The 27,406-nt window shown below is 38.7% G+C and overlaps 1 protein-coding gene across 9 annotated transcripts; it reads right to left on the reverse strand.

Moving 5' to 3' along the window:
• Window positions 1–18: 18 nt before the first annotated feature.
• Window positions 19–26,974, reverse strand: LOC140351467 (mitogen-activated protein kinase kinase kinase kinase 3-like). 9 transcript variants are annotated; one of them, XM_072437308.1, is made up of 35 exons: window positions 26,721–26,973; window positions 19,749–19,806; window positions 19,422–19,512; window positions 19,199–19,263; window positions 19,059–19,114; window positions 17,545–17,592; window positions 17,255–17,297; window positions 17,021–17,093; window positions 16,649–16,780; window positions 16,327–16,389; window positions 16,161–16,242; window positions 15,891–16,007; window positions 13,714–13,792; window positions 13,552–13,610; window positions 12,213–12,275; window positions 10,951–11,006; window positions 10,838–10,876; window positions 9,654–9,725; window positions 8,128–8,179; window positions 7,534–7,909; window positions 6,534–6,640; window positions 5,948–5,989; window positions 5,724–5,808; window positions 5,563–5,642; window positions 5,431–5,491; window positions 5,067–5,184; window positions 4,889–4,947; window positions 4,672–4,775; window positions 4,354–4,525; window positions 4,216–4,284; window positions 4,011–4,103; window positions 3,847–3,917; window positions 3,112–3,167; window positions 2,984–3,037; window positions 19–2,408 (listed from the first exon to the last, which is right to left on the reverse strand). In XM_072437308.1, the coding sequence occupies exons 1-35, from the start codon at window positions 26,817–26,819 to the stop codon at window positions 2,321–2,323; spliced, it is 2,982 nt and encodes a 993-aa protein (XP_072293409.1). In that variant the 5' UTR covers window positions 26,820–26,973; the 3' UTR covers window positions 19–2,320. The 9 variants fall into 9 exon arrangements, with proteins under 9 accessions (XP_072293409.1, XP_072293416.1, XP_072293412.1 ...); XM_072437315.1 differs by lacking the exon at window positions 2,984–3,037 and having other exon boundaries at window positions 7,705–7,909; XM_072437311.1 differs by lacking the exon at window positions 2,984–3,037.
• Between the last annotated feature and the right edge of the window lie 432 nt (window positions 26,975–27,406).

The raw sequence follows: 27,406 nt of genomic DNA on the forward strand, positions 1-27,406 counted from the left end.
CTACAAGACACAAAACAGTTCACTTCTGTCTTTTTAATGTGTTAACCTGCGTCTCATAAATCTGTTACACTTTTGAAACAAAATATAGGCAATTATACAGTATGTAAAACAAACCCATTTTTATCTTACACTATATACATTTATTACGTGTGCATTGCATTATGAAAACAGAAGACTTTGTGAAGGGGAAAAAGCAGAGGATACACTAATTATTATTACATGTACTTTAGCACATACTCCTTACATGTCCAATTCTATTAGCATGCGGCCTAAACCATGGCTGATATTATGTAGGTAGATGTCTTTGAATAGAAACTCTTTAATGTTTTTGCACAATAAGCTATAAAATGGTTAAACTGATTCAATGAGACAAAACATAATTGTAACGTCAACAAAAATGTCAGTTTTGATTTAGAGACATACCACAATTAAAATTACAGGGACATTGTCATGACAAGATTAAGAACAAACAAGGATTTTAGACGTTCACTGATGAATAGGTAAATTAAAAAGGAATGTTTAACGTAAGACAATACTCGGGACACATAACAGTCTTAGTTTACTTAAATTAATCTGTAGTCTTTAACCATTGGAAACAGAAGTACTGTATATAAGATGGAAATCTATGGGTGGCAAAGGTTAAAAGCAAGTTGAACTTGTGTGCTAATAAAGAAATGCATGTCTTGATTTGATATTGAGGACACAGAATAAATTAGTGTTTGATAGAGCGACCTCTAGTATTGCAGCTGAGATAAAGTGGTTTGTAATGCCTCATGTAGACTCTGAACACAGTGCACAGCTAAATTCATGCATAAGTTGATTTATGAGCCTTGGAAAACCTCAAAATCAAGAACTAAGAATTGCAATTTATAGTAACTGCCTACTTTAACCATAAATATGTTTATGATTTATTATGAAATGGTGGACACATTGACCAGGAGACCCAGTGGTAAATGTTAACAAATGAAAGAATAATACATGAAGTTTGCACCTGCTGTTGTAAATTTACACGATGGCACAAGTAGCATTTCTTGAGATTTTAGTGTGCATATTTCCAATAAATATTAGATAGAATCTACAGGCTATGCAAAGACAGGGAGCCTAATATTTAGTCTCAATCTCTCTGCCATTTGCATGTGTTGAAGGTGCTACCAAGGACTTGAAGCAGAAGCATGTTACGAGATCAGATCTGTACATCATGCACAGCCATGTGCACACCGTTTACACGCTCTCACACATCCACACGTGCACGCACACACGGTCATAGAATGACATCACATTTGTTTATCAAATACCTTTGTCCTTGTGCAAAATGTTTAACACCAGTGGTTCAATAAACACAAAACAAATAAAAGTAAAAGGGTGTTTTCTGATTAATACAGTATAACATAAAAACGATTCTGATGAGACGAGAAACGTAACTACACACAGCCATGACACACAACATCAAGTTGGCGCTGCTTTGGTGCACACAAAGGAGGTTACCATGGTGACACATGCAGAATGAACAACCAATCACGTTGACTTTTTCACCAAGTCCATATGCGAGCACAAGAGCATTAGCAGTGACAGTTACTCAAAAAAAGACTTTGTATTATTATCTGTCGTCACATGATGTTGCAAACAGGAAGTGCCTATGCCACTTCTTAAATGTCTTGTGCACCTGTGGCTTTGCACCGTTTGTGTCCACAGTTGGGACAGTTCTACACACACTGTGTACATGACCAGGTTCTTCTTAGTGTTTGTCAAAAAATACTACATATATATTTACAACAATTAAATAGAGGTCAATCAAGCACTTGTGTGGGACAGCACATCGATGCTAGCAGAAGTGATGAAGCGTTTCTCTTTCTTATAAAAACAATAAAAACAGGAAAGCCTTTGTGGTTGTTAGATCATGATACAATAAATAAAAGTGTTTAAAAAGGGGAGGAAATGAAGAAAGATAATGAGGGATGGTTAGGTGTGCAACATGGCTTTTCTGTGAATCTAATAGTAGTAGTAGTAACATGTGAAGGGGTAGCAGTAGAAGTAGTGTTGATTTTTCTTACTTTCTGCCGGGACATCCGAATTCCCAGCTCATTTTGTTCACTTGTTCGCTTTTTTGTAAGCTTGAACTGACCTCCACTGTTTGTTGCACCTCAGCCCAATAGCAGGGAATCCACAGAGTCACGTACATTAGCAGATAGCCTTGCAGATAAATACTGAGAAGTGTTTGCTTTAAGGAGAAGGCTTTCCCCAGCAGCCGCTCCCAGTTTTTTTTTTACAGTGGTCGGGTGCGATGTGGCGTTAGGTGTCCATGTACAAGTGTTGGTACTTCTCAGTAGCTGTTTTCATGGCCGGCCAGGATGTAGAGGTTACTGTTGGCCGTAGGGTTGTCTGTAGGTCTGCTCTCCAACACCACCACACTGTAGAAAAAAAGATAATTACCGGTAATATGATAGAACTGACATAACAATGATTTGATTGCTCTCCAGTTGAAATGTTAGTAGAAAAATCTCAGCTCTGAATACACCTGAGAAGTATCACAAAGGCAAAAGATCCACAGTTCAACCAAACCCTTTTTAATAATGGGAAAATAGACACCACATAACACAAATAATGCCCCTTTGTTTGAGAAAATGGAGCAGAGCAAAGTCTGGATTATTGTTTTGGTTTCTAAGAATAGACTGGATAGATCTACATTTAAACTGAGCACTACTTTTATCTTTTTTAAAGTAAAAAAAAAAAAAAAAAAAAGGTTCAGAATCAGACCATGCCCCACATTGGGCAACGACAAACGTTACAAGAAGAAGTAAATTCAATCAAATTAAGAGAAAAGACGAAAGGAAAACATTTTGTTGGTGCATATACTCCCATTATACCACGGCCCTTTTGTTTTCACCCCACACATGGCTGCGGACACCAATGTTTATTAGACCTCAAGAGTCCCGACAGAAAGAGGCAGTTTGAGACAGCTACAGCCCGGAAACAGTGACTGTACCTGGGCAGAGAGACACCTCTGTCCTCAGCATCTGGATCTCTACAGTCAGCACGTCTTCAGTGATAACAAAGAGGAGTTAATGTCATCTGCAGAGTGAGTGTAGGTGTGACTCTAATAACAACACGTACCGGTCTGATCCCAGTAGTCTGAAGATCCGTGTGCTGTCGGAGATCTCCTGCGTGATCTAATAAGTATCAAAGGAAAGACAAATATTACTTAAAGCAGAGCTAAGTAGGGGTGTTTTGCTTGTATAGAGAAAGGAAACATGTTTATACAAAATATTTGACATATTAACTGCTTTAATTAATAAAATGGGTGTTCATTTTGAGCTTGTGCAGGTTGTCGTTTAACAAAGAAAAACATTGTTAAAATGTAAACTAAAAGTAACTGACAATAGAGCTCTCCCTACAGCTCCCTTGTGAAACTACATTGTCAGAAAATATCTGCAAAAACATTACACTTTATCAAATATAAAAAAGAGACAGGTTTTCTCAGCAGAGTTGTTTGCAGCTCTATGTTGCAAGGATGGTTTTCTGCCCTGAGACGGCAGGGGGCGACAACGGCCGCTTCAACCACCACGAAAATACATATTGAACCATCACACAGAATAAGGTGAAAATGTTACTTAGTTCTGGGGTACCGACTTTGTTTTGTAAATTAGAACATTTTCCTCTAAAAAGTATATTGTAAAAGCAGCAATTTGTGACATAATGCACACACCCCAAAATGAATGCATACTTCCTCCATTAGCGGTTTGAAAAAGTGCTTTTAACATATTTTTTTTATACACTGCTAACATTATTTATTAAATGCAACTATTTAACTTCTCATGAATTGCTTTGTGCTTGTGTTTTCGGTCTTACCTCATTGGTCTTAAAACTTCTTCCTTGCATACCATGCCTCCAGAAGGCCAGCACACTGTCCTGTAGACAAACTGCACAAGAAGAAGATTAAACTTTCAATATGTTCTTAAAAATTATCCACACACTGATGAAGCTTCATCCGTTTGAAAAGAATATGTTTTTACCTATTGCCTCAATTTGGAAGTTGAAGGTGAGCTCTGCAGACAATTTCCGGCTGGATTTTAACCGCCCTTGAAGGTTCACAATCTTTATGCATCCTGGGGAAACAAAAGGAAATAAAACATGGATTAGAGAAGAGCAGACAACAGAACAAGCAAATTAAAATAAAGGCAGTAATAGTGGGCACTGGTTTGAAATATTTAAACTCACTGTCAAGGCAGACGAGAATGGTGTCCCTTTCTAATTGAGTAACATGAATAACGCAGGACTGAGGAGTATCTGCAAATAATAAATACATTAATACAACATTGCATTCAACACATATACGAAGGTTACTCCTGACCATACCCGTTTCTGTGAACCAGGAGGAGGTGGCGTTGGGGTTGACCGTGCCAAACTTGACCACCTGGTTCAGCTCCGTGCCTTTCGTAACAGCCACACAGATCAGAGGATACATGTGCTCCGGGACCACCAACATCTCAAAGACCTCCAGTGGACACGGCAATGGGAAGTCTATGTTCTGCAGTGGATACATTACACTTAATACAACTTTTGTGACGTGGTAGTCTAAGTGATATAGTAACACAAGTACATTTACTGAAAGAACATTAGCAAATTGCAACCGGTTGAGAAGCTTCAAGAATGAACAAAAACCACATGACTGACCTTAATGAGCATGAACCTTTGCATAGACTCCACCCACTCCAACAGCATGACACTGGACTGGAAGGCTCCGCAAAGGTATTTATGACCCGTGTATGGATTTCGCACTGCAGAGAGAGAAAAAAAAGCAAAATAATAATAAAATATATTTTGTTGGTACTTTTTACTTGGAGTTATCTGTACAATTTATATAATCATACTGTACTCCGCCGTCACTAACCTACGCAGCACTTTTGGCACCCTTTTGTGTCTGGAATTTTATTGGACACAGCAAACTTCCTGTTGTAGAAAAATAAGCCAGGTCATCCAAATGTTTGTGTTAAGTGCAATTAACGGTGATTTACCCCACAAATAAAGTCATGGTAGAATTAGAACAAAGACTAAAGAGTACACTATACCTGGGAATCATTTTATCAGGCAACTTGTGTGTAGGAATGGCTACAGGTAACTTCTGTAACTGTCTGGCCTGTTCGAACAGACCACTCAGGTTATGGGAGTACAACTGAGACGCTTTTCCTGAAAAACAACAAATAACAACAAAAGGTGACCATTGCATATATTTTCAGGATTTGAGTTTACTTATATGAGCCCCAGATGTAAATTCAAAACACAATGAATAAATAATACTATTTTTTTTTACTAATATCAATTGTGTTGAGGTTTTAATAATCATAAACATGTGATGCATGTAAAGGTTAACACTGTTAACATTTATATTTTGGTGCTGAAACATCAGAAAGGTAGAGCTGCGGGGTTCATTACCAGATATAGAGAGAAGACAGTTGTTCATGACGTATAACCAGGTACACCGACGAGGGAAGAGCTGCAAAAGTGTTGGTGTATGGTTTAATAATATTCATAAGATGAGATCATTTTAGGGGCAATATCTCATACCTGTTCCATTGTGGTCTCATGCAGCTCATTCAGGTTTAATGTGTAGATGCCCTCCTCCGCACCAAATATTAAATACTGGTCTGAAACACACACCCGTGACATTTATTACAGAGGACAAATCCAATGTCATCCTAAAGCAGAAAATGTAAATCCATTCTCACCTCTTGTGTCTGGGTTTATCCAGGAGGTGGCGCAATGGACTTTTAAGGGGCATCCATTAAACACCTTGGAGAAACAGGCACCCATCTAAAAAAATAAATCATATTTTAATAAATTGTCTAGTTTTTTCTTTATTAACAAGTGTTTGAATGAGATATTGTATGACATGTATTGGTAAAACACTGTTAAATAAATTAGTTAAATAGGTTATTAGCTTGGTACTTACATGGACTTTAGGCGTTGGTGGAAGGCCATTGCTGACCGGCAACTAAGACGAAAGTATAAATTGTTACTGTTTTGAACAAAAATATATATAAATGTTAAACTATAGGACATTCTATACTGTATGCCTGAGCTACTCCTGGTAAAGCCACTGGGGATGGGGACACACACATACTGCCAAGACAAGTATTGTGGATGGAGCTGGGCAGTACTGTATATACACATTTAGATGTTGTTTTGAAGATATGTAAAGTCATAAAAAGTCTGATAATTAAACCTTAACTAATACGTTTAAAGACATTGGATTGACATAATATCATCTGGCTATGGTTCTCAGGATACTCCGCAAAAATATAAAAAAAATAGCCCAAATATCAGGGGTCTATGCTTAAATACATAAATGTGGCCTCAATACTAGACACCAATACCACTTCTTCACTTCTTCTCAGATGAGCAGCAGAGTAACACGAGGAAGAATGTATAAATTATCTTGGAAATAAAACTAAGGTCAGCTGTAATCTAAAGGAGGTACTTGCCCTAATTACGGTTTGAAACAAATCGGTATTTGGGTTAGAAGTTATGGTTCTTACCGGAACATCCTTCTTGTCTTTCCGTGCTGGGACACTAGGGGGCATCGTGGACTGTCTCTCAGCAGGACTGTCCTTCTCCCCATTGTGCGCAGCACTCAAACCATTACCTGGAACAACAAAGGCACACACCTCACTGAGTTTGTGAGTCAAGTGTTGATGGGAAAAAGAGCATGCTACATTTGCACCTGCGTGTTTAGGGGCCAGTGAGGAGAAAAGCAATAAATAATAGACTCCTACAAACAGGCTGGGGTTTGGTGAGTACACTTTAACAGGACTACAGACACAAATGGGAGGCAAACATAAGCAAACAGAGACTGCTGTGAGCCGAGGGGGGGGGGGGTTAGACAGGAAAAATCTGAAGAAAATCAAATCTGAGTGAGGATTGCACACAGCGTGAATACCTCAAATAACATGTAAAAACTCAGCTTTCAAAAGTTTGTCCAGCCGACTGGGAAAATTGACATAACCGGTAAACATACAAACATAAGCTTTTTTTTTTTTTTTAATTAAAAACGATTAGGTATAACTGGAAATATTACAAAAAAATGTTTAAAAAAATAAATAAATAAATATTGCAATTTCTTGCAATGGATACATTATCTAAAAATAAGATAAATAATAAAAAAGCAATATTCAAAAAGCAAAAAACATTTCATATACCGGTAATAAAGATATAAAAATATCTCGTATGGTAATATTAGGTGAGGTACTTTGCAGTAAGTAGTTAAGCAGGTGTTGGGACAAATTTAGAGATCACCGATTGTTTTTGCTGATTGGGTTAAGGACATACAATTTCCTCGACGCTACTTCAAAAAGACAAAAATCTATTGAGCAGGAGCTGATGGAGGAGAGGAATTTGAAACACAAATAAAACATTTTTGCTGTTAATGGGAATATGGCACAAATACTACGAGGACCAACTAATGGGAGAGAAAACGACCAATCGGAGGGGAGGACAGGGTCAGCGGAGACTACTGATTGACTAATCAGTTTCTCTTACTCGCTTCCTTTTCTTTGTCCTGCTCCTCTTTGACCTCCTTCAGCACCTCCCAAGCCTCCTCTAGCTCCTCCTCTGTGTGAGGCGTGTGAAGCCATTCCCAGAAATGCCTAAAGCTCCCATCATCCTCTGGTGCGGAGTTTTCCACTTCCGAGCAGGTTGGGCTCTCGTTACCTAGGCTACTGCGCCGGTGGGGCGGCAGCTTTGGGGGCGGGGGTCGTGGGGGCACGTTCGAGTGTTTGGCGGGGCTTAGAGTCTCCAGGTTGGGGCAACGCTTGATTGTCCCGCCCCCATCGTCCTCGCTGTGTGATTGGCTGTCGTCAGGTTTCAGTTTCAGTTTCAATTGTGGTGGTGGTGTGGAAGAGGGGATGGATTTGGGCTAAAACAAAAACAGAAAAACAGATAGGATCATTTATTATTCATTCTCAGTATTCGCCTTTGTTATTTAACTTTTTGGATCACACAAATATAATAAACTTTCAAAAAATAAAAACATTTCATAAACTGGATCAAAATGAAATACTGTTAGCAACTCATAAACTGTCTCAGATGTATGCGACTAAATACATTTTTATGCAAACAAATAAAACAACTCACCTTAGGAGGAAGTGGCGGAGGTACTTTTGGCCGCATGATAGTGCTGGATTTACTGAAAAAGGAAACAGTAAGACTGATGAGTTGCTGCATGAATAGGCTGATGTTAATTTAGATGTTAATACTGTATTTTAGTATAGTACACAATGAAAATGAATTGAATGATTCATTTTGCCCATTTTTCATATAAGTCTAATACAGCAAAAATCAGTTAGTATTAGTCTTATATTGGGCAAGACTGTGTATGTAATGTGAATAAAAGTATATGTACAGATGACTTAAGTGCCAATGAATAGATGGCCATTGCTACATTAGATTATAAATAATCAAACCATAAAAGCTCAAATCTCAAATGATTAGTGACAGAAGATGAGACGGATAAACTGAAAAAAATTTAAAAAAACTCTGGTACAGGTTAAGTAAGACATGACCGAACCTGTGTGTTTACTAGCTCTATTCAAACACTTTGCCATTGTACATATACATACAGTAACGTGTTAAGTACTACAGAGAAACTAGGAGTATAAGCTAATGGGAATGACATTGATGTCACTGATAAAACAGAAGACAGTAAAAAACTAGCACATGCTTTCAGTCTCTGTGCTAGTTTTTACTGAAAGATGAAGTAGCTGGAAACATAATGGTGAGGTTTACTGAAGCATGGGCGACGGGAAAGATGATCTGGTCTATGGTACATAAAATACAAAAATGCCAATTTCATCATCAAGAAAACATAGAATGGAAAATGGAAATTATAAATAGTTTGCGCTTCTATCAGGACAAAACTTTATGGAAAATTAATAAAAAGCAATGCTTTCCTCTTCTGCAGATGTTTGGCTTTCACACAGGAGGGCCAAGGCAGGTTGCCAGATATGTTGTTTTATAAGTGATCTGTTCTTCTGTATCTACCTCTGTATTTACCTGCGTTGCACCACTGAAATTTCCCCATGTGGGACAATAAAGGAATATCTTATCTTATCTTATCTTATAACACCATCATACACACACAAAGACACACACACACACACACACAGCAGTGCGTAGTAGATGGCAAAGCAAAACAGCAAATGAGATGTTAATGTCAACTATCAAGTTAAAACCAAACCCAGAGTCCAACAAAAACAAATCCACATTAATACTACATATTGCATAGTTCTGAATAGGCCTGTATCCTATTTCAATTGTTGAGAACCATTCCACTATCAGAGGAATCCTTTAAATGAAATATTGTGTGAATCTGGGTAAGTTTTCAGGTTATGGTTCTTGTTAGTTGTTGTATTGTTAGAAATGTACAAAAGACGTGAGAGCATGGAGAACACACACACAAACGCAGGTGTTTTGGGGCGCGATGGTGGGGTGTGCTGCTTAAGAGATGCGTGGATGAAACTTTGGCAAAGAGACAGAGCCTTCTTCATGTGCCCCCCTCCTCATCCTCCGAATGTACAATCATTATATTAAGGCACGGGAGGATGAGAGTGGGACAGAGAAGCGAGGACGGCGTCTAGGACTACGACAGGGAGACAACTTACTGATCGTGAGTTTCATCATCTGCACCATCATCATCATCCTCATCATCATCCCCTAAGTGTGCCACATGGCCCCTGGGAGCGGAGGTGGAGACAGGGGCAGGAAGGGAGGGGGTAAATGAGGTAGAGGGGTGAATGTGGCCGGAATGAGGGGACGAGGGGAAAATGGGAGCAAGGCCAGAGGATGAAGAGAAGAGAGAGGGAGATGGGGGAGGGAGAGGAAGAGCTGAGTGAAGCCAACGCTAAACCCTGATCTTATCACATAAAAACAATTACAGTTTCAAAAGCGGCAGCTAGTAGTAGTCACTTCCTCCTTAAATACTAGTTCCTTTGCAATTGGATGATTGTAATCCAGCAGAGGCACACCTTAAAAAGTACAGCTCAGGCCTCGGCACACCCCTCGATGAAATGTCATTGTCTGAATACTAATTTCATCCTACTGCATTATATCATATCATAGCACTGTCTAACCAAACAGCTGCTACTTCAAATCTACTGACAAAACAAAGATGTCCACTGTGTTCGTGGAGAAACATTAACATGCATTATAATAAACGGGAGAGGAAAAGGTGTGTTCCTCAAATCCGCCCGAATACATCTAAATTGTCATGCTTGATACAATATTACCACCAGAAATATTGTATGAGCACAAGAGTTGTACCTTTTTGGCGTTTATATCATACAATCAAAAATACAAGAATCCCAACTAAAATTTTATCATGCAAGAAAAATTGTTTTTGATTGAAGGGTATGTTTTCCGTATGTAAAAATAACCCAGAACTTTAAAGCTCGATGTGGGTATTGTTTAAGTAGTATCGCCTTTCAATCTCACATTTTCTTTTGCCTGGAGTAAAATAGAAGCGCTTAGGAAGTGATAATCACAGACTTTGGGGCGAAGCGTTCGGTAAGATTATCCACTGCAGCACTGGCCAGAGTTTGTGAGCGAGAATTTGTCGAGTACGTGTGTAAGCCATGCCCTGTGCAAAGCTCCAGCAAAGCACGGCCAGATCCCAAAGCGAGAAGCAGCAGCAAAGAAGGCGGAAAGAGGAGTCCCACACACCCACAGCCCGTTAGTTGCATGTAATTGGGCTGATTAGTCTAGCCGTTAATTGATTGATGGGTGGGCTTAGTTAAAACACAGAAAATAGAGACCTGTGTGAATCAGGAACTGGTCAATTATAGCATACCTCTGCATCAACTCCTCCTCTACCGACTTGAGCAGACTCCTGATAGGCCACAAAAAAAGATTATTAGCATTGGCATCAGAGAAAAATAAACAAAAGATTTACAATAAACTTACTTATTGTTTCCTCCCAATAGACTTGGTGAATCGTGTCCATACTCCAACTGCAATTCCTGCAAAAAATCCCATTAATTAATTAATACCTTGGAAACAACATATGTAGCGCTGTTGTAAATAAATTAATATTTCCATAAATGGCATAGTACAAATATTAAATCCAATATTAAATGTTTTTATATACACCATTAACATTATATTACCATCGATCAGGGACAACATAATGACCACAGACACAGAGAAGTGTGTGCAATAACTGAGAAGTGAATTGTGGTGGCTGGATAATGTGCTCAAATATATTAAAATATTTAACCAAATATATATAGTTTCAATTGGAGGCCAAAGGAGCTAAATGTATTCTAATTCAAATCCAACTGTAGCTTTACACGGTCAAGAAGTTTTAATGCTGACAGTGGCACACCAAAATCTCATTTCTGGACCTTTAGGATAATTTAAAATGGCATGTAAACCACAAAAACTGATGCGAGTAATCAGAAAAACCATCCGATAATAATCTGATCAGAAGTATACATATAACCGGAGCCATTGCGTCTCCTTAGGTCATTATGTCATGTCTGATGGATGGACATAAGCAATGCAGAAGCATATTGTGATGATTAAAAGTCACAAATTATGTCAATTTTATCATAATTAAAAAACAATTTCATCATATTAAAACACAAATTATTAGTTATACATTTGTGTTTTAATATATGAACAATACTACAGTAGAACTACTTTACACTTTATGAAAAACAGAATATAGCGAGCATGCAGACGAAAACATACAAGCATTTAAGACAACCACATATTTGACAAAAACAGTAGTACATAATGTTGCTAGGCATAAAAAGGTGTGGAAAATGTAGCTTTAGTACAAATAGATGGAAAGCGAATATCTACAGAGAAACGTTGCAGTGGAAATCAAACCAGGACCCCTAAAGTGTGTCAAACGCATCTGTGTGACCTCGCCAAACTCCCCCTGCGAATGTGTGCGAGTAACATCAACAAACCAAGTCTTGACTGTTGACACCGTGACAGCTGAATGTTAGTGATGCAAAAGCTAAAGCTGGAAAGGGCTTTAAAAAAATGAACAGAACACTAAACAGCCAGTTCTGCAAAAACGAACAAGAAACAGGGGCCCAGACAGCAAAAAAGACAAGAGTAACAGAGCCCTAAGGAAAAGGTGGCGTGATAAGAAAGAGGCTATTTCAAGTGGACAGACGTAGAGGCAGAGATAGGGACGGAGAGAAAAGTACTACCAGATTAGGTCTTGCGGTATAGTAGAGCTCCTCGACACAGTCCAGATAGGGTTCAGAATCACACTGGTCAGCAAGACAGAGCGAGAGAGACCTCAGTTAATACGTTAACCTGGACGCATGGAGGGTATGGGGCAGGATTGAGAACAGGGGGGACCAGACGTTGATGTGTGCACAAATGGGATTAAATCTTTCATCAATAAATGGTATGGTAGTCTAGAATAAGCATGACGGAAGGTTATGACACAATGGGAGATTATTCCGGAAGAATTGCATTTTAACGTGATGAAGAAAATGAACTAAAACAACCGAGAAATGTATTATAATGGTTTATTCCGACATTTAGCCCATTCCAGTGTTCTTGCATGCCCTAAATCTTTTGAAATAAACAAAGAAAATAACCTAATAATCTGCCAAATATGAGCCATGGCTTTGCATAATTTCATATTTATGGTTTTACACAAAATTCCATTTAACTCTCCGTTTATCTTGGTTTGGTTTCCCTATGTTGCAGGGAAATAATAAAGCTGAACTAAGTGAAGTATTTCCTCACATACAATTTAAAGTTTGGGCTTGTGAAGGTCCTTTAGCAGTTCTGGTTGTTTGTATGCACTCATTTGAAGTAAAACAATCATGCACCAGCTCCCCATTGCCACCAGCAAAATGTCTATCCACCACAAACATAACATTATGTGTAATAATAATCAACTAATTCATAAAATAATAACCGATCTATTCTCTTTACAATCCTTATGGTGTGTGTTCTTGATCTTTCCGCATGAGCAGATTTATTTTCATGTACACTGCATCAATATTTACAGTCTTAGATATTAATATGGTAACAGGTTATTGATTCCACGCACAACATCTATAATCTGAAGGTCTAGGAAGAACAGATTGGTCAGCAAGACAGAGAAGCACAATATAATCAAACAAGTATCCAAGTGGGAAATGGAGGAAAGATAAACGGGTGAAGGCCAGAGAAAGAGCAGAAGTTATGTCCAAATCCAAAATAAATTAAAAAAAAAAAGAGATGAAGAGAAAGTCAAAAGATGTCAAAAAGATGTTGCAAAAAGGTATCAAGAAAAGTGGATAAAAAAGAAGGTGAAAGAAGGAAATGATTGCTGTGATTGTGCGTGACAACAGGATTTTTGACTATTATTGGCTTTTCGTAACCGGATTTCTTTGCCAGCGCTGAATATTGCACTTAAAATAGCTGCCACTGAAGAACACTTTGGACATTTGCGAATTCCTGTGAATGGGTTTGTGTTGTACCTCTGGTGTTAACCCGATGATACTGGTGAAGTGAGACAAATACTGCCGAATCGACTGTAAAACTCACCGGCTCGTGGTGGGGCTCCGTTTCCTTTCTCAACGGAGGGTCAAATTTCACTTGCCCGACTGAAAGGGTCATTAAAATGTCCTTGTTAGTGCACTGTGGGATTGTATGCGATATTGGGGTTGGCTCTGGATCATAAAAACATCAACAACAACATCAACTCACAGTTAATTTCTGATAAGGTCTTTCCCTCCCGCGTGCTTCTGCTGGTGGAGCGGATACGATGGGGGACCGACACGGGAGACTGTGAGGGGAGAAAAGGACACACGTGTTTAAGAATATACATGTGGTGGAAGTTTACGTGAGCAGATCACAATGAAACAACAACGCAATCGCCATTTCCTGTGGGGTGCGAATTTGATGACACAGCAGCAGAGCCACACGGCAACCAGACACACACAACACGGCAACGGTCAATGGAAAATAACAAACCTGTGCTTGAGATTCATTGTTTCGGTGGTGTGTTAATAATACCAGTACTGTTTTTTTTTTTTTTTTTTTTTTTATTGTCTCAGTAAAGTTAGCTCTGTTGTTTTCTTTGAACAGGAATAGTTGGAAAAAAACAAGTAAAGAGACGTAATTTCAGCAACACCACTTCACAATAAACATGAATTCTTTCTTTTCTTCACATGAATAAAGAGTCATATTTCTATTGATGTAAGATATTCACATTTAATTAATTAGATAGAGGTTTACACTATGTTAATCATGGCTGACTAGTGCTGAATGAATTGGGAAGAATATTAACTACAATTTGCCTGACAAAAATTGCGTTGTTTGTTTCAATAGTAAAAATCCTGTTAAAAATTCAGGAGAAATGAAAATATAAGAAATGATGTACTTCAGAGCATGTTTATACAGATCAAAACTACAGGTAAGCTGTTTTTATGCAGGATAAGACAGGACATTTTGATGTTTGGGGAGGAAATTAAAAGATTTTACGATTTGCCAATTGTGTCTATTCAAATTTTGGTTCAACTGCAATTAATCCTGCAGCCCTAACGCTTACTAATACAATTATAAATACTATTGAATAATTCCACGTTCCTCACAGAAGCTGGGATAGACTCCAGGCCCCTACGAGAGCCATGAAGACAGTTAAGTTACACCTCATGCTCAAACCATGCATAAAACTTTAACATGAACATCTAGGAGAATATTTGTACCCAACATTCAGTCAGACGTGCCAAATGCATAAAACACAACTGCTGGGCATTATAAACTACTGCATTACTGGCTCAAATGTCTCAGGTGGAAACATTGCACCTTGACTTATGATCCTGCTTTAATGATTTGAATCATGGCAAAAAAAAATGCTCACGAACAAATCCAAATAAGTGGTAAGTTCCTGATTCTTGACTGACAAATGAAAAATACCATTAATCTTAAATTTAAGAAATACTTAAGTTTGGAGAAGATTATCTACATTTGTGTGCAGTGCATAAGCTAAAACGATCTGTTATTGTGACGCGATTACCATCTTAAGCTTAAGCTTTCGTGTTTGTTTTGGTTTGTACAGCACCCAAACTATAAACTTAAGGAGAGCTCACTCCTTTAAAACCATTGTGAAAGTGCCACAGTGATCTATCAACTCCCTAAATCTAAAAGGCCAATGTCAGCTCCCATGACAACACCCCGACATAGTGATTTGAATAGAAATGCCCTTTTATTCATTTGGGTCTGTGGTGGCCCAGGCTGGAACAACAAATGGCATTAGAGTTAGCATGACATCACTGCAGACAGGGCAGCTCACACTGGTACCTTCCTACGGGCCGCAAAACGAGGGGCACGTCGAGCACCAGGGCTTATGGGTAGGAAATAACCCCTATATTTGAACTGAGAAGGAAGCAACATGCAGGAAATGAGGAGAGTAAGACAGTGAGAGAGGAAAGAAATGGTTCTGTGTTTCAAGAGACGGGCATGAATGGACTTTTTCCTAACAAAAGAACAACAACAACAACAACAACAACAAAAAACAAAAAACAAATGCATCTAATGTTTATTTCACTTTGTTGTTGTTTTATGGCTTGGTTTAATTCTGACTGATAAGATGAAATGATTGGAATGTACAGTTTTGTTAAATAGCCTTAAACTATGTAATATTTGCAAAAAAGAAAATTATATATTAGGAGGATAGAAAAAAAGAGGCAGGGTCTATTTACCACTGAAATAACTACAAAAAATAAACAAAGAATGAAAAGAAATAATAGATAAATTAGGGAGAAAATGTGAGGAAAAAAACAAACAGGTTTTACTGTATAACTAACAAAATAAAGCATACAATGGCATTTGTTTCATCCTGCGATGTGATTTGTAAAAGGTCAGAGGGGTTGTGAAGTTACCTCTGGCTCAGGGTCATCATCGTCGATGTCATTGAAGGTGCTGTGGTCGGGGTTGTTGGACTTGTCCAGCAGCTCGATGGCCAGAGTCCGACTGAGAGGCTGAGACACAAACGGGTGCTAACGGACAAAAAAGGGACATTAGTCAATCAATATACTCAATTAAATCCTGATCTTTAAGATACAAATATAACATTCTCTGACACATGAATAATTAAGTCCTGGGGCTCAAAGTGACGCACTTGCTACTCATGTTGTTGTGTTAAGGCTCACCTGTAGAAGTTTTTCGGCTGTGGGCCTCTTCTTTGTGTTTTTAGTGAGAGCAAGCTTGACAAAGTGGTGGAAATTGTTTGTCCTGATACACACAAACAAGAACAAAATTGAAGAACTGTATTGAAGACATATGTAAATTGTACAGACAAAGGCTTATGCATCTTACCATTTTACTTTGTCTTTTAATTTTGGAGGTTGAAAATTACTTTTGGTCATTAAAAATAGAGCCCTGGGGGAAAAAGGACAAAGAAAAAGTCATACATGAATCCTACTCACTTTGTTGCATTACATTGTAAGCAGCAGTATGACACAGTATGATACAGTATGATACAGTATGACACAGTATGACACAGTATGACACAGTATGACACAGTATGACACAGTATGACACAGTATGATACAGTATGACACAGTATGACACAGTATGACACAGTATGATACAGTATGATACAGTATGACACAGTATGACACAGTATGACGGACATTACCTCATGGGGTGCAGGTCGAACATGGGGGGCTGTAGTTCCGCCAGCTCTATTGCCGTGATGCCCACAGCCCAGATATCACAGAGCTGGTTGTAACCTCCTTTCCGTTCGACCGCTGCCACTTCTGGAGCCATCCTGTTCAGCATCAGAACACAATGACCAGAGAAATTGAAAGCCTGATCGCCCACTAATGAGCCACTATTGGCACTGCACGCCGCCTAGATTTGACACTACAATTACAAACTGTGAGGTTCTAATGTACAGTATATATACAGAAATAATCATCAATCCAGTTTTGTTTTTTTGTTGAATGATATTTTGCTCTCCTCATTAAAAAGCCTAGGCTCTAAAAATATTTGGGATGTTCATTTTTACCAGTATGGCGTTCCAATAAATGACTTTCTCTTGGCAAGCGTTGCTGTGATCTGAGCTGATACACCGAAATCAGCTAGAAAAAAAAAAATGGAAAAGTACATTAGACACAGAAAAGACACATTATTAATAAGAGTGAAAGAAGGAGGCGAGGGGAGCAGAGGGAGCAAAACTCAGGCAGCAAAACAGGCCATTGAAATGCAATCTTGTGAAGCAGAGGGTAATTGCTCCTCTTACCTAGTTTAACATAGCCATTGTCGGTCAAGAGGATGTTGGCTCCCTGTCAGAAACACAAGCCAGATTAAAAATGACCTCCATGTCAACTCCAATCATCGCACACAAAAGCATCTCGGCGTACGGCAAACTTCCAATCGGACCTTAAACCCATTTCATTCTCTTGAGAAAAAACACACAACCTCCATAAAGCAAGTGATGGCAAAGTGTACATGCGTGACAATTTTAGTTTAATGTTTATTAGAGATGTGTAAACTACAGTATTAGATTTGATTATTGTTATTTCTTCTTACCTTGATGTCTCTGTGCATCTTGCCTTTGTTATGAAGATAGTATAAACCCTGTAAAAGAATATCCAGGTCAAATTGATAATGGAAATAATATGCATAAATTAAAAATAAAAAGGTGCACTAGGTCACTATTCTGTCGTCCACCACCTTCTTGACTCCATGGAGATCTTATGGTTTGCTTGGAATGTTCCAGTACAGCATTCAACTTTTCTATCTTGCGTCCACTGTGTTTTAAAGGCTAAACATTTCTGGTGGCATCACATGCTTACAGTATGTCCATGGAGATAATGCCATACTGCGGAACATTCGGGATAAGCAATAACATCTCTATAGAGGCACTCTTTGGTTGGTTTGCCACATCCACAGCTCTCCTGGGGCTAAACTGAACTGTGATTACACTGCTCCTTTATTGGTTAGTTGTAAATTCTATTGATATCATTTTTCCTCATTATACTTTAGTTTTATGCACAGTATAGTATACGTGGTGCTTGAGTTGGTGTAGTCATTTAAAAGAAAAAGAAGAAGCTACAGTACCCAGCAGTTACTCACCCACACACAACTTTGAAATTGCACTTTACTTTGTGTGTTTTAGAAATTAATCTTTTTAGTTTGTTCATTTCCCAGAGTCAAAATGTTTCTTGGTACTTTTAGTGTTTTGTAACTTGCTTGTGTCCTTTTTGTACTGCTGTGATGTGTGCACTCAGAGCTTTCTGCACACGTTTTTCAATGTGGTTTTCAAACTGCAACTAAAAATAAAAATACTAAAAAAACAACAACAACATCTCAACGTTCACACAGGCAAGATGGGAGAAGTGTCTTGCCCAATGATACAACAACTGCACTGGAGCTGTAGGATATTGGAAATGATTGATGTGATATGACTGTTATTATTGAAATGTTGTAACATACCTTGTGACACAATAAATTCAGTTGCGTCAAAACAAATATGTCCATGTCATAATGTATCATTCAAACTGTATCAAAATAAAGACTAAACCTAGATTAAATCCAGGCTTATTAAAGCTTAATGAGAATTTTTGTAATTTTTATCATTATTTTCAAAAAGTACATTTCTGTTGGATGGAGAACCATGGTGCTATTGTGATTATCGTGTTATTGATTATTGTGCCAATATTACAATACAGATACTTTGTGCGATATAAAAGACATGAATCGAGCCTCTCAAGTAAACGGAAACTGTAAAGTCAAATCCAGGGGCTCTTAAAGCAGTCCGATACACTATTATTTAGCAGAGAGACGCCATTACCCTTCCCGTTTACCTAAGGGGCTTGATTCATGTTTTTTAAATCTAATCCTACTTGTCCTTGATTTTTGTCTTACTGGCTGGACCCATTGACACACTCCCGCCTCTAGTTTTAACTTTGTGCGATATACTGTGCAGCCCTAAACAGCACACACTGTTTATTGAGCTGGGATCTGACCGCAAACCATCCAAACACTCCCCCACCAGAGCCACAAGTCGCCCTGACCAGCGGGACAGGTCTGGAGTGTGTTACCTGTAGAGTCTCTCGCGACATGTAGGCAATCTGCGACTCTGACAAAGGCCCAGTAACTGCAGACATGAAACCACAGATGAGACGGACAGCGACAGTTTCAAAACACGCACGTTTCAGAAGAGGAGGCGTGTTTGACTCACCGTGATAGATGTCCTGTAGCGAGCCGCCCCCGCAGTACTCCATGCTTATCCATAACTTATCCCTCCTGCAACGCACAGCAGCCCCACAGTCAGGACACGCACACCACAACACAAACTACCCTTCTCTAACAGGAAAAAGATTAAAATGCCACATTCTTGTTTTCTCACTCTACATCGTGAGTTTAAGTGTGAAAGTTTGTCTGGTTAAATGAGTGCGTCTCACCGTAAATAACTTCCAAAATAAGCTACAATGTTGGAGTGTTTACAATCTTTCATCATGATGATCTCCTGCTGGACAACTGCAAAGTCTTCACCTATAATTTACAAAACAACAAAACAATTACAAGGTTGGCCAGAAACACAAGTTATTTGAACATCATTTAGCAAAACATGTGTAAGAAAATGTGATAAATAAAAGTGAAAACACACTTAACTAAAAAGCTAGTAATTTCGGTTTGGTACGAACTGAGTGATAAAATGTGCACCATCATAGAGTCTATAAATATCTGCTAAATGTTTGATCAGATAAATAGAAGAGAAGATCATTCACCAGGTTCCAGTTTGATGACTTTGATAGCGGCCAGCTCGCCTGTGTTGACATTGCGCGCCTGAAAGCGACAAGAGAAAAACAAAAAGTGAGTGAGTATCATCCACGGTCACACTGCGAGCATTGTCAAAAAGAACAGGAATTTGGAAAGCCCAAAATCTGAATTCCTAAATAGCTGAATTGTATCTGAGGGTTTTGTGGAAACTGCAGTTCATTTCCTATAAATAGCCGGCTGTGTTGACATACAACAGAAGCTCTGGTGCAATGGGAGAAGAATTCTATATTGAAGACATATGAATTAAACATGGCTTTCAAAGGGGAGATGTATTAAACCATTCAGTCGGAGGAAGTAATGTTAGATTGATGCAGAGATAGCATAAATAACCAAGATGTGTGTTTCATATCACCGTTATGAAAATGTAGTTTTTTATTATTCTGCCATTTTAAGGCAATTTCCAGAGAGACAGACCTGTTATTGTTTTTAGGCTTAATGGCATAGTAGTATTACACACTGACTTGCCAATGTCACATTTTATTTAAACCTACGCTCCAAAATCAATTTCAAGGTGGCACACTCAATTGACTATAGGTTTTGATTAGATTTTGCATGAATAAATAAAAGGACTGCATTGTGGCATGTTATTCCAGATGTGTCACCCATGACTGGCAATTATTTCTATGACAAACACAAAATAAATCCAAAAGGCACAATCGAGTTTGCGAATTGATGTTTCCATGACATTTGGGGTCTCCATCCCAGGACAGTGGTCTATGCAACAGTGAACGCCTCCCTATTTGACTGATTGATCAGAATAAAGCATTTTGACTGGTGATAGTTCAAACAGAAACACTGTAAGTTGGAAACAAGAAAATGTAGACCACAAAGAGACAGAATCAAACAGTCTAAACAAGTGGCACCAAAACAAAGCAGTAGTGAGGGAGGAGAGGCAGAGAAGAGCACAGAGACAGGGAGCTTTCAGACAGGACCAGAGATGACTCATAGGGTTCAGTGCCAGCGTTACAGGCTCGGCACAATGCAGCCTGATAGAACTTGAATGGTTTGGCATGTCTCATGTCACAACATCTTGTGTAAACAGTTCTCTTTTTTCAACTAAATCAATGACTAAGGAAAATCAGGCCATAATGTTACAACCATTGACTAAAGACTCAAATATAACCTCCTGGTCAACATTGCAGGGTTTATCCAGTAGTTTAAAAAGGTTATTGGTGTAGTATACATGACAATAAAAAAAATAAAATTATTGCATATTTATTTGATTATTTTGTCTTATTGTAGGGTCTTATTTGAATCATATTATCATATTCTGTACATGCGTTTTAATTATTTACATGAAGATTCTTCAAATAATCATTCAAAAAATATATCATTACAACCCAATGTAAGCATAGCCCATCTGAACTAAATATAGTTTGTCAGTTTTCTACCCTCTGCAGGATGCTCTGAATCGTAGCCAAAACGCTTCCTATTTTGATGGGAGCGTGTAATGAGACCAGTCAGGCTGCAAAGTTCACATTTTCAATCTCGTCAGTCTGTCACTTGGGATTTTTCAAAGCTAATTTACATAGCTAATTGTGCTAATTTATATTACAACATATTCTCCACACATTATCATAATCCTGGAGGGGGAAGATACTTCTCAGCCACAGTACTGTCTGTGGTAGGCCTGTCACAATTAAAAATATCATGATATACAATAATATTGAAACTACTTTATGCCACTGACACTGTAACTCTGAAGGTGCAGAACCCATTTTAAAAATGTAAAATATATTTGAAAAACATGAGCTGCAACACAATACAATAAAAAGCCTGTGGCCACTGGTAAATCCAGGCTGTTACAAATCACATTATTGTTACCTTTAAGCCAATGATTGAATTAGAGCGTCATTAGCTTCTTACCTAACTTCTAATGTTTTGTTGTCAATTTCTAAAGGAAAGGCAGGCTTACATGTCACAACTACTTTCATGCAGGTAGAATATTTTTACTGCAGGTGAACCAGCGTGAATATTGGAAAGTAATTCATTTCACTTTATTTTGATTTCTGAATAGGTTTTAGTGTTTAAAAGAATATTAACAAATTTCAGGAGAAAGGAGAAGGAACTCTTGAGTTGCTTTTAATTGGGGGAATTATCATTCAATTCTGCAACCAGTAAGATAATGCTCAGCCATAGAAACTACGTACTTCTTTAGTTGGGTGAATAATATTGAGTTTGTACTGAGCTATAGAGATACTTGCACTACAATCTAAACATTATCATTCTGTTGCTCAAATTGTTCTTCATAATAGAATTTGTGTCTCATCTGAAATGCTTAATCTTGTTGTTATTGCTGCCCTCTGAGGACCAGTAGTCATGAGCAACCAAACGCTCCAGGACTGGAACAGGTGAGGTCTATTAGCTAAAGTCACACTCACTCAAGCACAACACAAAACACACACAGTAGCCAGCAAGTAAATGTGCCTCGACTCTTTATTTCAGTTACATTCAGTGTGGGCCTGTGAAACTACATACCACACACTTCACACACACGCGCTATAAGACTGACCCACTCAGATAGTGCAAGTGCATGTACAAAATGTACATAAATGTATTGCATATTTTACTGCATGCAAACCCGTTTTTCACACTGCTAGCGATATATAGAAGCAATGACAATTTAATAACAGAAGACAATTGTAGTGACTTGCAGTCTACAAGAAAGTGGTGCAGTAAAAATGTGATAAACAGCTCAATATTGGCAATAGCATAACATAGTGCGACACTGTCTGCCAAAACACGGTATAATCACAGCTGCCAGGAAACGGATGTGAATCTAAAATATTCCCAATTTAAAAAAAATCTCGATAGTGTTGGAACAAATGTAATAAGAGCTAAAACAAACAATAAAACTACTATTTTAATGCAATAATGCTATAAGTGCTATTCCATATGGCTTTAAATTAGTCCAAGGCCCAGAAACCCTCATAGGGCTGCTCTGCACACTGCACAGCCCTTTAAAGAAGCACTGTCATCCCAACACACAGAAGTGGCTCCTGATACACCTGCTTGTGTATTTTGCCAATGCACCTGAACTACAGTGGACTTTGTGCATCTGCAGTAGAAAGCTGACAAGCCACTGCTTAGAGACAGAGTTCCAGAATGAGAACTTTATGAATATTTGATACACTTTCAAAATGTTTTAATATTCATCCCCCATACCATTTAAGAGCCATAGGAAAGTCAACAAAAGCAGCTCTGGGGCAGTGGGCAACACAATCATCTGGGTTTGTGTGCTGCTCTTGGCTCTTTGCTCTACTGCCTTCGTCCGCTGGGCCAGAGAGACAATAGGACATGAATATACACAAACCAACAAGGAAGTGATTCCTGCATTCCAGTATCACAGCTGCCCCACAAATCAACAACAATTTTATAGCTACATAATACAATATTGCCAGTTCTATAGTTACTGAATGCCCGCTCTCCTAATCTATAATATCTGTACTTTTGTCAGGCATAACATGCTACGTCAAGGCCAAGGCCTTTCTTTTTTTTCCATTTCAAAGTGCGCACACTGCTACAGGACTGATTTGTCAGCATCTGATCAGTTTCACTGCCTCACTGCGCTTGCTTCCTCAGCCAACCTCACCTTCAGAGGGGCAGTCGTCTGTAACTCTGTAAACAGCAGCGTTTAAGCCAGATCCGGTGTATTGGCAAATAAACAGTATTCAGACTAAGGGCCCGAGGCAGCACAAGAGGGCAGCTATTACACAAAAACAATTTGAGCCAGCTCCAGAAATTACATAAGCATTTGATTTAAGATGTCAACTCTGCTCCACTGCAAACAAAATGTACACAGTGTAATAACCATTAAATTAACTGTTATAACTGACATACATGTAATCAGTCATGTCATATCTATCAAAGGCTACAGGCACTTTTTCAAGCAGCGATATCTATCATGATCTCTGTCGTCTTCACTAATTCGAGGTATGCAGGATATTGTAAAGCCTCTGGTTTGTTAGTCAATAAGAAACTTCACATGTAGCTTTCAAGGCAGTTAGGAATATCTCAAATCAAAAATTATGTCTGGATTGCGGAATCGTGCAATGATATGACGGGTATAGCCTACATGTGAACTAGTGACATTTTAACAGTTGAACCTGTCAGGCCCAGCCCTGGGGAGCAATTACTTAACTTTAAAGTGCATATGTCAGTTTGGAGTACACATTTCACATTCATTGCACCCAGTTTGACAATTTTGTAAAGTTTATAATCTTGCTTCCTGGTTGGACATGGGCAACAAATATGACATAGGTAGAGGTAATTCCACAACTGTTACCTAGCAACCGTACTGAAAACAAGGGCAAAAATCCATTTAAATTACAAACAATAATACAATATTAAACCTTTATTGTTTTGTTTAATAATCACTTGATTAACTGTCTAACTTCAAACTGTCTATCAGTTTATAGTAGAAGGTCTTCTTCTTCTTTGGCGTTTTATGGCGGTGGGTATCCAAGTGTTACATTACCGCCACCTACTGCAGTTGTACATCTAGTTGTAGTCTTAGACTTTAGACTTATTCTTCCGATGGCCTCCAGTGCGTCTTCCTCTATAGTTGTACGTCTTCAAAGCTCGTGCTCCGTGCCACACCGTTAAAAAAAATTGCATATATATATATATATATATATATATATATATATATATATATATATATATATATATATATATATATATATATATATATATATATATATATCTCACATATTGATGACATCATAGAGGGATTCTGTTTTAGAACTATGATGAAACTATAATAAATATTCATCATAGGTACCATCCTACCAAACTAAGTCAATGTAATTAAAAAAACTGTATTTGTATTGACTTTAATCTGACAAGAGAAGTGAGACTGTGTAAACCAGGGGTGTCCAAACTTTTTTCACTGAGGGCCGCATGTTGAAACTTATACAGAGCAGAGGGCCACAAACAACCCAACAATGTTGAATTTGTCGGATGACAAAGTGAATAAGTTAAAATGTTGCATTTGACATAGTTTTGATGAGCCACCACACCTTTATTAAGACTTGGATCATTAATGTTAGGTTGGTAAAGCATCAAAATGATTTTTCCAATTTGACAGTAAAGAGTACTTATTTTTGTTGTTTGGACCAACTATAGCAGGAAGCCGGAGGGCCAACAAAACTGTGAGAGCCGCATTTGGCCCCCATGCCTTAGTTTGGACATTCCTGGTGTAAACTGACAGTGATAAGCTTCACATCTTCTAAATGTAGTGCACTATAAGTTGTAAAGAGCAGATTCTGTTGAATGTTGTGATTCATGTCACTGTGACAGCAGTGTGTCATTATTTTAAACATAGTTGCCTAAAAAGGGGAGACAGTAAAAGCCAAGATAACATTACGGTCCAATCTTTCACTTATGGGCAAAATAAGTCTATAAATCTGTGATGGGTAAATCTGAGGGGGTTACTGTTTCATCCAAGTTTGCAGGCTGCAGATTTCTCCCAGCATCATGAAAAGCAGAAAAGAAAGTTAAAGCCTCACCTGCACATTAGAGGACAGTAGGACGAAGCATGAACCGGCAATGAAATGCAAATGTGTCTGTAACCTGTCTTACATGGTTAGAAGGTTAACCAAACACCATCTAGTCTTATTAAATAGTTTAATCAACCTCCAGCCAGGCACAAGTTACAACCCACAAAGAGGTGACATTAAATTCTTCCACCGCAGCAGGTTGCCAAAAACACCAGAGAGTCAGTGACTGTGTACAGCCTAAACACGTGTAACTATACGCCAGTGCAAAACTAAACCCTACAGTGTGTAAATACAACTGTATGCATGTTTGTGGTTAATGCCAATGTTCATTTGCAACTCAAGATGCCTAGACTAGAGTGCTACTTATACCAAAACGCTGTATTGCGCCATAAAAATAAACGTTTTCATCCACCAAAGTTGCCAAGAAATAAGGTAACGTGACAGGTTTTGGGGTTGGGCTGTGACTCAGGAGCCGTGCCAGGCTAAAGCTGCGGGCCTGGGCAAAAGCGTGGGAAAAACTGAGCTGATAAGTGTCTGCAATGTGACAAAACGACAGTCATTAGTCCTAAACTCTAAATGCAAGTAGTTAACATGGCATGGCCCGCGGGGGTGCAAGTCAAACGTTGTTGATTGTGTAATAGAGGGGACACTAGCCTACTTTATTATGTTGTATTGTTGTAGCCTTGTGCGCGTTAGCCAAACTCAGCCGGACAGACGCAGGCAGCTGTCAGTCTGCCATATCGATCACTTAAAGCGCATTTGTGATCGATATCGCGACCATTCGGTGACATTGTTGACGACAGTGACAGCGTCCTCTGTCCAGTGAATGTATAAAGTCACTGGGAATGTTGTCTTTGTGTGTCAACAACAGACAAATACAAGTTAGCATGCGCGTGGCTAACCGTGTCCTGTCCGATAGCTCGGGACGTCACACTCGCGCTGTAATGTTGTGTTTAACTTTAGAATCTAGACGATAGTCACCAGGTGTAATGAATGTTATTGCAAAGATGCTACAGCCACATTTTAGATTGGATCACAGTCGTAATGTGCGTTCAGCCTGGTTAGCCCCGGAGACAACTTGTTTCCGTGCGCATGAATGTACAGTAGCTCTGTGTCTGGCAAACAACAACATTCAAGCGCTACTATTCCCGCTAACTGTTAAAAAACACGCACAAGAACTGCAAAAATGACACGCATGAAACAGGCAGCCACTTGTGGTTTGCCCCAGAAGAGAAATATGTCCAGGAGTTGGATCCAAATCCGTTGCATCAACAACACGTAGCTCTGTCTGAACCAAAGGACGAAAAGGGCATTTATGGAAACAAAACTTGATGTATTGGTATGATGATTGGCATAAATAGTACGCAGATATTGTGGCCGATAATGGAAACAAGGACGCTTTCCTTGGTGCAGCTTTACCTTGTACACATCTCCGTATGTGCCGCTTCCTATCCTCTGGATCAACTCGAAATCCTCCTGCGGATTGCGCCGGGACAGGTCGACACTGGAGTTCATCATTGTCACGGTCGTTTAGGGCACCAATCGCGGGTGTTTGACGGACCCCAAACGATAGACAAAACCCAATATTTTAAGAAAAACATACGGCGTCAGAAAATTCCAGCCCGAATCCACTGTAGCTCCAACATGGCTTCCACTGCGCAATGGGCATGCGCAATGGACATCGTGGCGTACCTTCCCCAAACAGTGGGGGCTGCTGTAGATCTGACTAAAGGGGTAAAGATAATAAGATACATCCATGGTACAGTTGCATGCACTGTCAAATTCAGACAGGAAGAATAATCAGCTTTTTGGAGTGTTTATATCATGGATCTATAATAATATCAGGTCTACATGCACGAGAGAAATCTGATCATTAACATCTGGTGACAAGTTAAAAAACAATACATGTTTTTAAGAGTAACTGCTGTATTTGTTATTTGCAAAATAAATATTTTAATCTTTGAAACGTTTTGCCCAGGGGAACAATCGGAAAGAAACCAGATTACTCACATCAGATGTAACTGATACGATCATATATTTGGTGTGCATATAAAAAGAAATAATAGCCACCAAGTCACAAAACCCCCCTAACAGAATAAATCCAC

This window comes from Eucyclogobius newberryi, unplaced genomic scaffold, assembly GCF_026437365.1.
Source record: "Eucyclogobius newberryi isolate DKJ021-1_F unplaced genomic scaffold, fEucNew1.0.hap1 SCAF_8, whole genome shotgun sequence".
NCBI classification, from domain to species: Eukaryota; Metazoa; Chordata; class Actinopteri; order Gobiiformes; family Gobiidae; genus Eucyclogobius; species Eucyclogobius newberryi.

Coding starts and splice junctions, on each gene's coding strand:
- LOC140351467 (XM_072437307.1), bottom strand. CDS start 26,819: ATGATGAACTCCAGTGTCGACCTGTCCCGGCGCAATCCGCAGGAGGAT. Junction 17,593..19,058: donor TGTCGCGAGAGACTCTACAG/GTAACACACTCC, acceptor ATTCTTTTACAG/GGTTTATACTATCTTCATAA. Junction 5,643..5,723: donor GATAAACCCAGACACAAGAG/GTGAGAATGGAT, acceptor TGTGTGTTTCAG/ACCAGTATTTAATATTTGGT.